At 46.6% G+C, this 17,314-nt stretch overlaps 1 protein-coding gene across 2 annotated transcripts in view; it reads left to right on the forward strand.

The window, feature by feature from the left end:
* ZMAT2 (zinc finger matrin-type 2) overlaps positions 1–17,314 on the forward strand; it is a 52,634-nt gene that overhangs the window by 26,849 nt on the left and 8,471 nt on the right. For both annotated transcript variants that reach the window (XM_030212685.1, XM_030212686.1), the window contains exons 4-5: positions 9,498–9,571; positions 16,904–17,049. In XM_030212685.1, the coding sequence (XP_030068545.1) occupies positions 9,498–9,571; positions 16,904–17,049 (220 nt within the window). The remainder of the gene's footprint in view (positions 1–9,497; positions 9,572–16,903; positions 17,050–17,314) is intronic.

A 17,314-nucleotide genomic window follows, 5' to 3' on the forward strand; every position in this document is an offset into this window, starting at 1 on the left:
CATTGTTTGGTGTTTTATTGTCAAGTCAACATTTCAGGCAAACAAAATAGCAAAAACTTAACCACAAAAACTGGGAGGAGATAGAGTAAGGAGAGGGGAGAAACAAATGGAGAGTACCACAATAAGGGTGATATAAGTGCAGTGGGGAAATAGGGGGAGCATGAGGGGGCTATCAGGAGAAAAAGAGATGATGACTATGAGCCTAGGTTGGCATAATATGCAGTATTGATGTTGGGGTGTTTGGATTCTAATTAGCAGTAAAGACATTTCTCTTCTGTTGGTATATGGTACTGTTTTTTATACATATGTCCGAATTTTGAAGTTATATGTCTTTGATCCCCAGTAAATACTACATTTTAATAAAACTGGGAAGGGCAAATTACACTTTTAAATGCAGGAAAATATTTTTGTCAGTGTGGAGGTCTATATTCAAAATTTGGCTCCAAAAGCCTGATTACTTATTTTGAATACCTCATATTTGTAACTGAAATTGAAGCATGTGATATCAGGAGGTATAAGAGTACAGCCTCCTGAAATCTGCTAGTAGTTTAGGGGAGAGGGTAGTTTGGGATTTGGGGGGGGGGGGGGGAAGCTGAAAATAAATGTTAGTTTTATGTTTTTTTTTCTTATCTTGCACAGAGTTACTGATATTGTTTTGTTAATTAACACTTGTTCCATTACCTAGCTTCTCACTTCCAGAACCTGTGGGATAGTTGTACCCATCAACCAGCAGGTGGAGATAGAGAACGGAAAACTGAGCTGAGACATATCTCTCTTGGCTTCAGTCCAGCTCCTCAATATTTTCAATCTCTAGCAGGTGGATGGATCAGCCTCTGGTTCTGAGTGCTTTACTTCTGGTCCCCAGTTGAGCTTTGTGAGTGGCTTGAGTCTGTAGAGTCATATCTACAGGTCTTCAGATCCCTGCCTCTGTTGCCCCACAAACTTACGTCATCCCTTCCTTCACTTCTCTCCTGTTTCCTGTGGAGCTCTCTCCTTTTCCAGCACAACAACCTAAACCAAAAAAAGAAAGGAGAAGGAAAGAGGTTTTCTGGAGAGCATGGGATAGAGTGTCAGTCTTGAGCCTTTCTCATCTGGGGTAAGACTTGTGGAGACTGTAAGCTTGGGGGAGCACCATGAGGTGTGCTAGCCGCCCTTGTGGCGAAAGCATAGATCAGATGAATCCCTTAGACTCTGTAAACAGGTCCAAACTGCTCAAATTCATGATGCTAAGAGAATCTATTCTAAATGGATTCAACCAAATTCATCTAAAAACAGTTTTTCAGGATTTTTAATAATCTTATATCCCCACCATCCAGGAGTCTTTCAACTGCCCATCTTACATCTGAGATCTTGGCCTCTTAATTCACTTCTAAGATTGAGAAACTTTGGGCTACTTTCCCTCTGCCCTCCATTCCCTCCCCCTTCGCGTTATAAATACTGGGAATAGTATAGAATAGTTGCAGTGTTGCTATGCAGACTAGGAGTGCATGTTTTTCCCTACCTGTATGATTGGCTGGTCAAGAGCATGTTACAGGAGGGTGGTCAAGAATCAATGCAAAGGACTAACCAGGTGTTGGAGCTGCTATTGTTTGTAATCAGCTACCCAAAGTCCCATCGCCAACCCATTCAGCAGTTGGAGTATATAGGGACCTTACTAAACACAGTGCAAGCTCGGGCCTTCATTCCTCAGGATCGAGCGACTGCTCTAATGTCGCCAACCCATTCAGCAGTTGGAGTATATAGGGACCTTACTAAACACAGTGCAAGCTCGGGCCTTCATTCCTCAGGATCGAGCGACTGCTCTAATGTCAATCGCTGACTAGGTTTGCAGCAGCCAGAAGGTATCAGATCGGCATCTGTTGAGATTGCTAGGCCACATGGTCAGAACAGTGTATGTCACCCCCTTAGCATGCTTCCATTTCAGGAGAGCGCAATGGAACCTAGCTTCTCAGTGACATCAGGCCACTGGAAATCTGGACAGTGTCACCCAGGTCATGCCACAGCTCAAACAATTCGGTCCAGATTAGTCCGGGGACTACCATTCCAAATTCCATCGCCTCAAAAACTCTTGACCATGGATTTATGCAACCTGGGCTGGGGGGGGGTCATGTAGATAGGCTTCACACTCGGGAGACTTGGTCATCCTAGAAACAGTCTCTTCACATCAATCTCCTGGAAACTCCAGGGGATATGGAATGCTCTATAGGCTTTCAGAGATTGACTAATAAATTAGTCTAATTCAGACAATCAGGTTGCAGTGTATTACATAAACAAGCAGGGGGTACGGCTCATACCCCATGTGTCAGGAAGCAATCCAGATGTGGCAGTAGGCTCTAATTTACAACATGGTGCTTAGAGCCACATATCTAGCAGGAAAAGACAATTATCTGGCAGACGGGATGGGCAGGGTCATGCATCCACATGAGTGGGGTCTAAATATGGGCATAACCCACAAGATCTTCTGAGCGTGGGGCACTCCCTAGGTGGATCTTTTTGCCAAGCACCTAAACAACAAAGTTCCTCATGCCTTCCACCTGTATTGTGGGGAGGGTTTACTCAATGTTTAACCTTCTATTCCTCTAGTAGGGAAGAATTTGTTGAAACTCAAGCAAGATCAGGAGCCATGATCTTAATAGCACCATATTGACCGAGGCAGGTCTGGTTCCCTCTACTTCTGGAGTTGTCCTCCAAAGATCCATGGAGATTGGACTGTTTTCTGACCCTCATAATGCAGAACGAGGGGTCCCTTAGGCATCCCAATCTCTAGACCCTGGTCCTCATGACCTAGATACTGAGAGCGTAGAATTCACCACCTTGTACCTGCCTGAGGGTGTCTCCAGATTTTTGCTGTCTTCCAGGATGGATTCCACTAAGAGGTGATATTCCTTTAAGTGGAGAAGGTTTGCGATCTGGTGTGAAGGCAAGGCCCTAGATCCGCTCACTTGTCTTACACAAAAACAGCTTGAGTACCTCTGAGTGGTTTAAAAACTAAGTCTGTAGGGGCTTACTTCTCTGCAATTAGTGCTTATCATACTCATGTGGAGGACAAGCCCATCTCTGTACATCCTCTAGTTGTTTGCTTTATGAGAGGTTTGATGTTGATAGACACTGTCAAACCTCCAACAGTGTCTTGGGATTTCAGGAAAGCATTATAAACCAACCTGTTCAAAAAGGCATTCCCCACCGACCAAGCATAGCTAGCTAAACACTACAACACAGCAAAACCAAAGATCGTATTGGACACTATACAATCTCCTCTCCTCGATCCCAATAATAATGGACACTATTCAGCCGTCCTCTCCTCTATCCCCATTGTACCCATCCACATGTATCTTTAATCCACTCTATCACCTTGTATTTGTTTTTTCTGCCGGACTAGGCGAATGCCTTTATGGTATTATGTAAGCCACATTGAGCCTGCAAATAGGTGGTAGGTGGGAAAATGTGGGATACAAATGAAACAAATAAAATAAAAATAAAATGTCGTCCTCACCCAGCTGATGAAAGCTCCTTTTGAGCCACTAGATTCCTGTCAGCTTAAGTACCTGACCTGGGAAGTCACATCTGCTTGCAGAGTGAGTGAGCTTCAGGCCCTAGTAGCTGATCCGCCTTAAGGTTCAATAATTTTTTATTGGAAAACCACAAAACAACATTTTCCATTAGGGTTATGAATAGTTTACATATCTAACACGAGCCACTGCAGTATCTAGGGCATTGAAATGCATTGCCTGTTTGATAGCTTCCCAATCTTCTCTGCCGTTCTCCCTGATATGCACTACTACTGCTCGTTCTCCAATAACATTTTACAGTTTTCTCCCCTCCTCCCTCTCTATCATAGCTATAGTTGCAACCCTCATGCTTTAGTTATTTGACTGCCTCTCCCACATCACATGTTCATTATCTGTCCTCTGGCCTGGGGTGTCAAGGTCAGCCAGAATGGAGTCCAACAATGCCAGAAAGTTTTCCTGAGCTTTGGCCTTCGAGTTCCCAGACTTGTTCTCTCAGTGCGCAACAGGTGGATCATCTGCCCCCTCCATTGCGGGACTGTAGGGCCCTCCGCAGACAGCCATGCCATTAATATTGTCCTCTTTGCCACCATTATAGCTCTGGAAACAAATGCCCGGCACCCTTTTGGCAAGTATCCTGTCAACCGTGGGTGCCCAAACAGAAGCTTAGCTTCCACTTGCCAATGTATAGTCCAAATGGCAGCAGTCTGTTGGGCCAGCATTTTCCAGAAGGTTCCCACTCATGGGCAGCCCCAAAACATATGGCCCAATGTTGCACCCTCCGCTTTGCATTTGGGGCACGCTCCATCTGGCGACAGTCCCATATGGAACGCTTGTCTTGGGGGGATGTATGCTCTCATTGTGAATTTAAACTGAAGCTCTAAGTATGTTTGATCTGTGTTCTTGCGGTAGCCATATAGGTGTTCTCGCACCATAGTTGCTGTAATTTTGGTTCCCAGCTCCATACTCCACCTGTTCGACAATGTCTCAAAGTCTGGCTCTTTTGCCGGATCCTTTAGATGTCTGTGGTAATATGTTAGCGGGACTTTCTGCTGCGCTTCCAACGAAAGTGCTGATCTCAGCTCTTCTTGCACATCTTCTGTCAATGCTTCTTGTGGGAGGCTGGTAATGTAATGCTTTAATTGGTAATAATGGAACCAATCTGGCGGGCTCAAAGAAAACCGTTCCCTGAGATCCTCCCATGATTTGATCTTTCCCTCCTCATCTATCGCCTGCAGGAGGTACTCCAGTCCATTATTCCTCCAGCGTTTAAAAGCCGCATGGTTCTGTCCTGGCGGGAACTCCAAATTACCCCACATTGGAAGATAGGGGGTCGTGCAAGCCGAAAACCTGTGGTGCCGGCAGAGCCAACTCCACACCGCCTGCGCCGTCGGCAACAGCTGCGCTGCAGCCAGTAAGCTGGCCTCTCCTTTGCTTTTCCTATGCAGCAGGTAGCCAATGTGTCTCCGCTTCACCTCCTGCAATTCCAAACATGTTGGGGTAAAGTATTGTGTACGCCTGAGCCAATCATTCAAGTGTCTCAGTCCACTAGCAATTGTCATGTTGCGCAAGTTCAGCAATCCCAAGCCTCCAAATTCCGCCGGCAAGTACAATGACAGTGTTGTTCTTGGTTTTTTCTGCGCCCACAGGTAAACCTGCAAAGTTTTATTAAGTCTCTTTTCGTCCGGCTTAGTCAGGTATAATGGCAGAGTCTGGAATACATAGAGCCACCTGGGTACTATCACCATGTTGTAGAGAGCTATCCTACCCAGGAGTGAGGTGGGGAGTCCTTGCCACATTTGCAGGCTCAGCTTTGTGTCACTCAACAACTTTCTCACATTCCACTCGTACATTTGTGGGAGCTCTCGAGGGATTATGACTCCTAGGTATTTTATTGCCTCTGTCTCCCACTCCATGGGAGAGGTCATAATGGAGCACTTGGTCTGACTTCCTGATCCCCAGTAATGGCTTGCTAGAGACTGATAGTTGCTTATGTATAACAACTCCTGACGACGCCAAGTGAGTGGCGAAACACATGATTGAGACGCCAATTGTGCGGGATAAGTGGTTGTGTCGAGCTGAGAAGAGCTGAGAATGAAAGTCAGAGAGTATTGAAACTGAGTATAACTCTGATGGGATATTCGATATGGATTTTGAAATGAGATGAGAATCAGAAGGAAAAGACCATCGAATTGAGTTTAAGATCTGATCCTTTGTTCGTGGAGTTATAAGACCTGAAGTTTGGTGGCTGGAGGTTGTTTAATACCCCTAATAGACTGAAGATATAATTAGAGGGGGAATGCCACATGAGGATCCAATGGTTTATGTGGTTTATTTACTGATGGTCACTTCTGTTTCAAAATTTGTATTTTAATTTTGAATTTTGATGAGTATGAGAATGAATGGAGTATGAATGGGGTTTATATGCTATTTTAGATGTTGTGATGTGTAAGGAATTATTATTGTATATTGATGTGAATTTGCTAATAAAGATTTTTTTGTAGATTGTAATGAAAGTTATACTTTCCTGATTTGCTAATAATTAATGTTAGGAGGAAATTTAGACTAGTTTGATTCCTATTTATATTTTTGCAGTGTCAACCTTTGCCTGATGGTATCTCCCTGTAACACCTCCAGTGCCCTAGATTTTCGGATATTCAACGTGTATCCCGATAGGGTCCCAAAGTCCTCCACCACCCTTAAAATCCTAGTTACTGAGTGTTCCGGCCGCTGGGTGATCACAAGGAGGTCATCGGCAAACGCCAAGTCTTTAACTATACCTCCCTCCAGTGGAACCCCCCCTCACTTCTCCATCCATTCGCAATGCACGGAGTAAGGGTTCCATTGCCAAGACAAAGAGGAGGGGCGAAAGGGGACATCCCTGCCTGGTTCCTTACCGGATCTCAAAGGGCTTCCCTTTCACGCCATTCACCAACACTGCTGCTCGGGGGTTATTATACAGTGCCCCTAACGCATCTCCAAACCACCCCTGTACTCCCATGTAGGTTAATAGTCCAAACAGATATTCCCAGTCCACCTTGTCAAATGCCTGTTCGGCGTCCAGGTTAAGGATCAGTGCTGACTCCTGTTTCTGTTGGCACATTGCCATCGCCAGTAAGAGGCGTCTAACATTGCTTCCTGCTTGTCTGTTCCTTACAAAACCCACTTGTTCTTCTCCTATAAGATCAGGGAGCAATTGCCCTAAGCGAGTAGCCAGTATTCGGGCCAGGATTTTTACATCGACATTGATCAAGGAAATGGGAGTGTTCCATCTTTCCTTGGTTTGGGTTTCAGGGTGATTAGGGCTTTGTTCGCATATTGTGGGAATTCCCTATCCTCAATCACTTGTTCCAAGTATTTCCCCATCGCCTCCAGCCCTGGCCTTGGTAGGATCTTACAGTATTCTCCCATAAAGCCATCCGGCCCTGGGGCTGAGCTCAAAGCCAGTGTTTTAATGGTATCCTGCACTTCCTTTCCAGTGATGGGCCTATTTAGCATATCTATGTGCTGTGCCTGGAGCCTAGGGAGGCCTACCCACTCTAAATAGCCTTCTAGTGTTTCTGTGTTCCTTCCCCGTGAGCCCTCATAAAGCATACTAAAATACTTGTGAAATATCTGCCCTATGTCCTCATTTTTATGCTTTGTCACCCCTCTGTGGTCCCGTATTGCAGTGATCACCCGTCCCGGCCCACCTGTTTTTATCAGTCTCGCTAGCAGAGTGCCTGCTTTGTTGCCAAATCGCTGCAATCTGCATTTATAATATGTTAAAGACCTCGTAGTTTGGCTATGGATAAGAGTATTGAGGGTCACCTGGAGGCATATTTTCAAAGCACTTAGCCTTCCAAAGTTCCATAGAAACCTATGGAACTTTGGAAGGCTAAGTGCTTTGAAAATATGCCTCCTGGGCAACTAGGTACTGTTCTTTATTTGCCGCGGTCGGGGCCCTTATGTACTTTCTTTTAGCCTTCTGGAGTTGAGCCTCCAGCTGCAAGATTGCCCTAGCCTGCTTTTTCTTGCATGCTTGGACGAATGCTGCTATGTCTCCCCTCAAGACCGCTTTAGAGGCCATCCAATAAAGCTTTGGTTCTCCCTTATATGCTGCTTATTAAATCTCTCATACTTCTCCCATTTAACATTTAAATAGTGCGTGAATTCTTTGTTCCCATGCAGGTATTCCGGGTATCTCCATCCCCCTGCATGCTGATAATACTCTGGGACCTCTATTTCCAACCACACAATCGCGTGTTCCAATACCTCTGTAGGGCCTATTCCTGTGTTTCGCACCCATGAAAATGCCAGTCTATCCATCAAAATGTAATCGATCCTAGAGCTGGTGCCATGGGCCCTAGATAAATGGGTATAGTCTTTTGTTTCAGAGTGTAGAGCTCTCCAGGCATCCACCAGGTTCAGGGTGCACATAAATGTCTGAAGGGCCCTTTTTCTACTCCCTTCCTGTGGTGCACCCCGTAGGTTTGTGGTGTCTATCCCCGGGTCTGCTATTAGATTAAAGTCCCCACATACCAGCAGTTTCAGCGAGGGATATGGGGCACACTGTTTTATTATTGACTGGAAGAAAGTTGGTGTGTAAGTGTTGGGGTCATACAAGGAGACCACCAGGAATTCCCTGCCCTGTAGCCACAGGTGAACCAGGACATACCTTCCTTGGGGATCTGCTGTGACTAATTCTGCCTTTGCCGCTATGCCTTTCCTGATTAAAATAGCTAGCTGATCCGCCTTATAATAAATTTCATCATAACAGGGTAATTCTCCACACACATCCTAAGTTCCTTCCTATGGTAGTGTTGAAATTCCATCTTAATCGGTCAGTCGTTCTACCAACATTTTTCGCAAAACCGCATGCTCATCCTGTTGAAAGTGCCCTGCATACCTTGGACTGCAAGCGAGCCTAAGCAGACTAAAGCCCATAGACAGTTAACCTAGCTTTTTGTTTCTTTTGATCCCAACAGGATGGAGACAGCTATCGGTAAGCTCACTTTATCCAGTTAGCTAGCAGATTCAATCTCTTTCACTTATACCTAGGCTGGGCTACCTCTGGAGGGTCATGTCATGGATCACAATATGAGAGCCATGGCTGTGTCGGTAGCTCACTTGAGGTCAGCCTCCACCGAGAAGATTTGCAAGACAGCAACGTGGTCTTCAGTTCACATATTCACATCTCATTACTGCCTTGAGCAAGATACCCAATGCAATAGTCCATTTGGTAAGACAATTCTGCAGAATTTATTTGGTGTCTAGAATCCAATTCTACCCTCCTAGGGCCCATTATATTCAGTTCCAGGCTGCACCACCACAGCCAGTTTTCAATTTGTTTTCAGGTTAATTGGTTCAGAAGAGTATTTGTTTTGAGGTTAATTGGTTAGAATAGTCTCGCTGTTGCGAGACTCTATTCTCCTACTGTTGTTTTCAGTGAGCCTGGTAACTAGGGATTCCCAGATATAGGGATGCTATTGTCCTCCTTGTCCTAGGAGAAAGCAAAGTTACTTACCTGTAGCCAGGTGTTCTCTTAGGACAGCAGGACAGGTATCCTTACAACTCACCCACCTCCAGTAGGAGCTGAATTCTTTTCCAGCTATTATATGTTACTGAGGGTGGAAGGCACTTGCCCATGTGCATTGGTGCTTTACCAAAAGCCTCTTAAAGATACAGAGTGCTGGGTAGTATCCTGCACCGAGGTCCGTCAGGATGACGTCACCCAAATATAAGATGTAAGGAATACCTTTTCTGTCCTTGGAGAACACCTGCTACACTTTTGGCACAGTTCTTCAGGTGCATATGAGCCTTAATCAGAACTTCCTATGGTTTTTACACGGGGGTTCCTCCCTGATGCATTTTGCCTTCTAAAATTAATGGCATTGTCTGGTGTTTGAAGAATGATTAAACTATATATTAAAAAAAGAATAAAAGTGGAAATGTAGTTAGTAATTTATTCTCATTGAATTCCTCATTTGTTCTGTGGTGCGTGTTTTTCAGATATTACTGCAATGTTTGTGATTGTGTAGTGAAGGACTCTATCAACTTCTTGGATCACATCAATGGCAAGAAACGTAAGTTATGTCTTTTTCTTTTCTGTATTGTGGTTTAAGATCCGGAAATATAGGTTCTATCACCATGTTACTTGGATAAACAGAAGATTTGTAATGCCTTTACTTAAAAGTTATGATTAGGTTTGTATTTTATATACATTTTGTTTATCAAAATAATTTTTTGCATCTTTGAAAGCTGATAAACATTAACAACTTTGTTTAAAATCCTTTTGTGGTCCAATGGAAGATCACCATATCATAAGACTTTTTTTCTAACTAAATTAACTTTCATATATTTTTATAGATTATTTGGGATGGTTTATGTATATGTCTTGAAGGTATTGAAATTGTCTCTTTTAGGGAACAGAAAGGTTGTCTGAATTTATTAAAATCTCTGCTTAAGATTAGAAATTTCTCCTTTACCTTAATGAGGTATAAAAATAAAGTGGATTCTGCTTTTCCTTGTCATCAACAGCAGATGAATCCATTAACTGATGGGTTGTATCCGCCTACCAGCAGGTGGAGATAGAGAACACTGAAAAACCATAGTACCCTCTTGGACGGCTAGCTCCATCTGCCTTCAGTATTTCTCTATCTCCCAGCAGGTGTGGACGTAGCTTGATCAGCTCCTGGAAAAATTCTGCCTGGGGTGGCTGTGCTTTGCCAGTTGAAGCTGGGGTGTTGTGGCTGGTGGTGCCCACTTTGAAGGCATATAGGTTCGCCCTTTCCCTGCCTTACCCATCCCCGTGCCTACCGGAGTACCTCTGTTGCTGCCTGCCTCCAACTTTCCTCACAGCGTTAAAAAAAAAAAATACGGAGTACGCATTGAGTCTGCGTAATTATTCTGAGGTTATTTTCAGCGTGCAGCTTGACCGGATCGTTTGACTCGGTCTTTTGAGGTGTGACTGGTGCCCATCTCCTCCGGGAGGTCCCGCGGATGCCGTTCCGAATGGGGTAAGTTTTGGTGCGAAGCCGCCATTTTACTTATATAATTCCATCCGGTCGGACGATGGCTGCTGAGGCAGTTAAACGCTGCTCCCGTTGTGGTAAACGTAGATCAGCAGTGGGGCTCTGTAAGACGTGCTCTTTAGACGCTAGAGCTAGTATGAGCATGGCGAGCGATGATTCTTCCCGCTCAATGGAGCTGGCAGCAGGTGTCATTTTGGAAGCGCCACATGTCTCGACCCTCGTTGTTGCGGAGGAGTCTGAGTGTAGGGGGACGCCTCAGTTAGAGGCTACCAGAGGAGCTCCTATTCCCATTACTCCTAATTTGGAGACGGAGGGTCAGGGTGAGTTTTTCTCCCCTGTTTGTGCTTTTAATGCATAAAGCCTTCATGCTGAAAAGAGCTCTGCCGCAGGTGTCTGACACTGCGCTGCTACCTGGTTTCCCCTCGGGTGTTGATGGCCCGGGGCTGGCTACTTCCCCCGAGCGTTGGAAGGACGCTAAACATAGACAGGTACATTCCCCGTCGGAGAGTGGTGCACTCCCCCCCCCTGTGGTCGGGCTGTGGGGATTCTGAGGGTTCTGGCAGGGCCTCATGGTCTGATGAGCCAGAGGAAGGTGCCGGTTTGCCACCGGATTTGGATGATCCCAATGCGGTGAGGATTTTCAGCCGCGACGAGCTGCCAGCGCTCATTTCTGATGCCTTGCGGGCCCTCTCGATTGATGATCCTGCCAAGGGCGAGGCCTCCTCTGGTAATCCTAGGATGGCGAGTACTAAGAAGCCTGCTCGAGCCTTTCCTGTGCATGACTCCATCCAAGAGCTTATTTCAGCTCACTGGTGTGAACCCGATGGGCCTTTGAAAGTGGCCAGGGCTATGGGTCAGCTTTACCCTCTAAGTGAGGAGCACTTGGCCCCTTTGGGGATGCCTAAAGTGGACGCTTTGGTCACTGCGGTGACTAAGAGGACCACCCTCCCCGTAGAGGGAGGGGTTGCCCTGAAAGACATGCAGGACCGGCGACTTGAATCCGCGTTGAAACGGTCCTTTTAAATATTGGGCCTCGCCTTAAGGGCGTCTATTTGCAGTTCCTATGCTGCCCGGGCTTGCCTATCCTGGTTACAACAGGCAGTGGAGCAGCCCGTGGATGGTGCGGAGTCCCTCGCTGAGGTTGCACTGCGGATGGAGTCGGCCCTGTCATTTTTGGCTGATGCCCTTTATGATCTGGTCAGAGCTTCGGCTAAACAGATGTCTGTGGCAGTTGCTGCCCGCTGCCTTCTATGGCTACAGCATTGGGCGGCTGACATGGCCTCTAAGCACAGGCTGGTGAAGCTACCCTTTAGGGGCTACCTGTTATTTGGAGAGGAGCTGGAAAAAATTGTTAAAGACCTGGGGGACCCTAAGCCTCAGCGGTTACCCGAGGATAGGCAGAGGCCTTCTTCCAAGGGTTCTGTGTGGCCCTCCTCTTCCAGACCTCGCTTCTGTGAAGCTCGCAGGTATCGCCTGGGGCGCTCTGCTGGGTTTTCTCAACGTGCCCGCTTTCAGCAGAGGAACTCCTTTCGCTCGGACAAGCGTTCCGCAGCGGCCGGTTCAAGGCCTCGAGTTCAGGGGCGGCCCCCTTAATGACGGGGTGCTGGTCCATTCCTCGATTCCTGCAGTAGGAGGACGCCTTTCCCTCTTTTTCGAGGAATGGACCAAGGTTACCTCAGATCAGTGGACCTTGGACCTGATCAGAGAAGGTTACCAATTGGAATTCAGCGCCCCGGTGAGAGACGTGTTTGTGGAGTCCTGATGCGGTACTGCCGTCAAACGGGCAGCGGTAGAGGAGACCTTACAAGTCTTGTTGCACCTTGGAGCAGTGATCCCTGTGCCTCCCGCCGAACGCCATTGCGGTCGCTACTGCATTTACTTTGTGGTGCCTTGAAAAGGCGGGTCTTTCCGACCGATCCTCGACTTAAGGTCAGTCAACGAGGCACTAAGAGTGCGGCATTTTTGCATGGAAACCCTGCGCTCCGTCATTCTCGCGTCTCTGGGCCTAAAAGAAGCTTATTTGCACATTCCTATTTGGCCCCCGCATCAACGGTTTCTCCGGTTTGCAGTGTTGGGAAAACATTTCCAGTTTCGGGCCTTTCCTTTTGGCCTCGCCACTGCTCCCTGCACCTTTTCCAAGGTAATGGTGGTAGTAGCTGCCTTTCTCAGGCGAGAGGGTATCAGGGTTCACCTGTACCTCGACGACTGGCTCATCAGAGCGGATTCGGCAGACGAAAGTCGTCTGGCCACAGTCAGAGTGGTCTCAGTACTGCAGTCTCTAGGCTGGGTCGTCAATATACCCAAATGTCACCTGACCCCCTCTGTCTCTCGAATATTTGGGGGTGCAGTTCGACACGTCCTCGGGGTCTTTCTGCCCGACCAAAGGCAGTGCAAGCTTCAGAATCAGGTCCATCTGCTCCTGAGGATGCCTCGCCCACGAGCTTGGGACTTTGTCCAGCTGTTGGGGTTGATGACAGCCACTTTGGAGGTAGTGCCATGGGCAAGAGCGCACTTGAGACCACTGCAGATTGCCCTGCTTCAGCGTTGGTATCCAATGTCCCAGGATTGTCAATGCAGACTAACGTAGCTCCCTGCGGCCCGGGTCAGTATGGAGTGGTGGCTCTCCGACAGCATACTGCAGCGAGGAATGCCGCTGGCGCTTCCCTCTTGGTGCCTGGTGATAACCGATGCCAGCTTGGTCGGCTGGGGAGCACATTGCCAGGAAAGCTATGCCCAGGGTCTGTGGACACCCGCGGAAACGAGGTGGTCCATCAATCGCTTGGAACTAAGAGCAATATTCCAGGCTCTTCTGGCCTTTCACAAGACTCTGAAGGGGCTGGCTGTCTGAGTTCTGTCAGACAACATGACAGCGGTGGCCTGCGTAAATCGCCAGGGCGGCATGCAGAGCTGAGCGCTGGCTGCTCAGATTTGCCACTGGGCTGAGCTACACCTGCAACTTCTTTCTGCAGCGCATATTACAGGTCAGAGCAACGTTCAAGCGGATTTCCTAAGCAGGCATCAAATCGACCCAGCAGAGTGGGAACTGGCAGACGAAGTGTTTCTTCAGCTCTGTGCCAAATGGGGAACGCCCATAGCGGACCTAATGGCGTCAAGCACCAAATCCAAAGTCCCACACTTTTTCAGCAGGCGGAGAGATCCTCGCTCGGCGGGGTTGGATGCTCTGGCTCAACCCTGGCCCTTGGGCCTCCTGTATGTGTTCCCTCCTTGGCCCTTGATTGGGCGAGTCCTCCTGCGAATTCAGCTACATCGAGGAGTGGTGATTCTCATTGCCCCGGATTGGCCCAGGCGTCCGTGGTACGTGGACCTCCGGCGGATGCTGGTGGAGGTTCCTCTTCCTTTGCCTTTGGTGCCGAACCTGTTGATGCAGGGACCGGTGACCATGGAGGATCCCTGCCGCTTTGGTCTTACGGCATGGCTCTTGAGAGGGCGCAATTGAGAGACAAGGGCTATTCTAACAGTCATCTCCACTCTCTTGCAGACCCGCAAGCGGTCCATCTCTGTTGCTTATGCTCGGATCTGGCACTAGTTTGAGGCGTGGTGTGTTTCAAAGGCGATCACACCCACACAGGCTACAGTCTCGCCAATACTGGACTTTTTGCAGGATGGTTTACAAAAAGGCTTGGCCTACAATTCCCTGCGAGTGCAAGTGGCAGCATTGGCATGCTTTCGAGGGAAGGTCTCTGGCTGTTCCCTGCCTGCTCTTCCGGACGTTGCTTGATTTCTAAGCCAGTGCGGCTGCCGTGTCCGGCTTGGAACCTGGGGCTGGTGTTGAAGGCGCTCCAGTGTTTGCCCTTTGAGCCGCTGAGGTGAGCTTCGGAGAAGGATGTGACTCTAAAGACAGTCTTTTTGGTGGCCATGACCTCGGCGAGACGTGTGTCTGAGCTCCAGGTGCTGTCCTGTCGAGACCCCTTTCTGCAATTCTCAGAGTCCGGAGTAACGGTACGTACGGTGCCTTCCTTCCTGCCTAAGGTGGTTTCGGCGTTTCACCTGAACCAGCCCATTTATCTGCCCTCTGGAGGAGTTTCCGGAATCTTTTGGGCAGTTGCATCTTTTGGATGTCCGCAGGGCTCTGTTGCAATATCTGAAGATGTCAAATGCCTTCAGGACTTCTGATCACCTTTTTGTGTTATCAGGTCCCCAAAGAGAGTCTCCAGCGTCTAAGCCAACTATAGCCTGTTGGCTCAAGGAAGTCATTTTTTCTGCGTATCTGCTGTCAGGGCGGCCTCCGCCTGACGCATTCAAGGCGCATTCCATGAGAGCGATTTCCTCGTGGGCTGAAACGGGAGCACTCTCTCTTGAAGAGATCTGTAGTGCGGCTACTTGGGCTTCTAAGCTCTCTTTTGTCCGGCATTACAGGCTGGATGTTGCAGCGAAGCGGGACGCACATTTTGGAGCTCAAGTGCTGGCTTGCAGAGTTGCATATTCCCGCTAGGGAATGCTTTTGTACATCCCATCAGTTAATGGATTCATCTGCTGTTAATGACAAGGAAGGGAAAATTAGGTTCTTACCTTGGTAATTTTCTTTCCTTTAGTCATAGCAGATAAATCCGTGATCCCTCCCTGTCTGACTCTGTTTTTTGTTCAGTTCTCTACTACTACTACTACTATTTAGCATTTTTATAGCGCTACAAGGCGTACGCAGCGCTGCAGAAACATAGAAGAAAGACAGTCCCTGCTTAAAGAGCTTACAATCTAATATGCAGATATGTTCCCTCATCGGGAGGAGTTGCAAAACAGTTTTCAGGATTTCTATATACTGTTCTATTACAGGAGGTTGAGATCGTCCTTCCTTTGTATGGTTATTGCTCCTGTTCTGGGGCGTTTGTTCGCTGTGAGGAAAGTTCATGTTATTCTACTTTGAGGATTCACTCTGCTTTGGAAGTTTCAAATACTGAAGGCAGATGGAGCTAGCCGTCCAAGAGGGCGCTATGGTTTTTCAGTGTTCTGTATCTCCACCTGCTGGTAGGCGGATACAACCCATCAGTTAATGGATTCATCTGCTGTGACTAAAGGAAAGAAAATTATCAAGGTAAGAACCTAATTTTCCCTTTATGGATAATTTTTAATCAATTACATTTTTTTTTTATTTTTAAACCTAACATTTTCAGGCTAGATGTAAACATGCATGGACCAGTTGTGTAATGTTTGCACTTAAGTATTTTTGCCTGCATTATACTTACTGTATTCCTCAAACTTCATCTGTTGGTTTTGAAATCTGTCCAGAACTGGTCTCCATATTGTGGAACATCCTAATGTTCATTTTAAAGTGGTAGTCTTGCTAAAATCATAAATTACATGTTATCATAAACTTTGTGTTTTGAGAAAAAAATTGATCATTGTGAAAAAAAAATTGCGCCTCATGATGTTGAAAACGGCCAACAGTTTCACCCTGTATCATCCTTGTTTCCAGATTCTGAATTTTTTTTTTTTTTTTAATATCATGGCCAGGAGAATGGGTGACAGACTAGCAGAGGGTGTTAGAGCCTTTCACTTTCAGATCACTGATTTAAATCAAACACAGGTCAGTAATAAGCAATAGTCTACTCTTTGTTTGGAGGCTTGTGTGAAATGACTTGGTGGTCTCAGTCCAGATCTGGATAGGCAGGTGGTCACATCACAAAAACACCAAGGTTGGCCAGCCTGGTGGTTCAGTGGCAGTGCTGTGGGCTGCCATGCCCCGAAACCTAAGTTCAGTATTGGCTAGGGATGTTGCATGATCAATGTTGACAGCCCCCATTGAGGAGGAGATGAAGGCATTGAATGATGGAACAGTGGTCACACATAGTGAGTGAATTTAGGTCCCTGGTGCATGGCTTCCAGTCCTGAGCTGTGGCTGCTATGACAGGACTAACATCCATAATGAGGGGATATAAAAGAGGACATTTCCCAGGTAGCTATGCATGAAGGTCTATGGCTCCAGATTCCAGCCCTGTTTGATTGAGCTGCAAGGCCAAAAGAGCAGGAGGAAACTGCTGAGTCCAAAAAATCAGTTTGACACTAGTTTAGACCAATGATTGCACTGGCAAGGAGTATGAAGTAGTATGGGTATGAGTCATGCATTTAATATACTGCTTTTCTGTGATACAACCATTGTCTCATTCCTAGTTGTGGTCCCTCCGGAACAAATATTGAGGTACTTTGTCAGAAGAGTTTGGGGTTCCTGCTCTGGAATGTAGGTGCCAGAATAACATATTTAGCCACCATTCATAAGTATTAAATGCAATAAAAAAGTAACCCTTACTCATAGCTAGTTTTTTCCTGTTTCTTCTTAGAGTAGAGGTGTACTTGGGAAGTCCTCATGAGAAAAGCTATTATGATTTTGTAGCTGTTGATGTAATTAGCTATTCTATTTTTTCCTGATAGATCAGAGAAACTTGGGTATGTCCATGAGGGTTGAGCGTTCCACACTGGATCAAGTGAAGAAACGCTTTGAAGTGAACAAGAAAAAAATGGAAGAAAAACAGAAGGATTATGATTTTGAAGAGAGGATGAAAGAACTTCGAGAGGAGGTGAGAAACTGCATGGTAAATTCTGAATCTGAAATGACTGGTAGACACCATTTGAAAAAGTTACTCTCAAAGAAACACTCACTTTTTCATGTCTGTTCTTTCATCCTCTTATTTGTGGCTTTAATAACACAGAAGCACAACTTAAATCAAAATCTTCCATTTCTCTAGTGGGGCTCTGCTGGATGCTGCTTTTAAAGCAAAATTAAGATCTAAAACCTGGTTTTCCAGCATGTGTTTAGCAAATACCCAGATTTCAGATATAAAA

Source organism: Microcaecilia unicolor, chromosome 8, assembly GCF_901765095.1.
Source record: "Microcaecilia unicolor chromosome 8, aMicUni1.1, whole genome shotgun sequence".
Classification (NCBI taxonomy): Eukaryota; Metazoa; Chordata; class Amphibia; order Gymnophiona; family Siphonopidae; genus Microcaecilia; species Microcaecilia unicolor.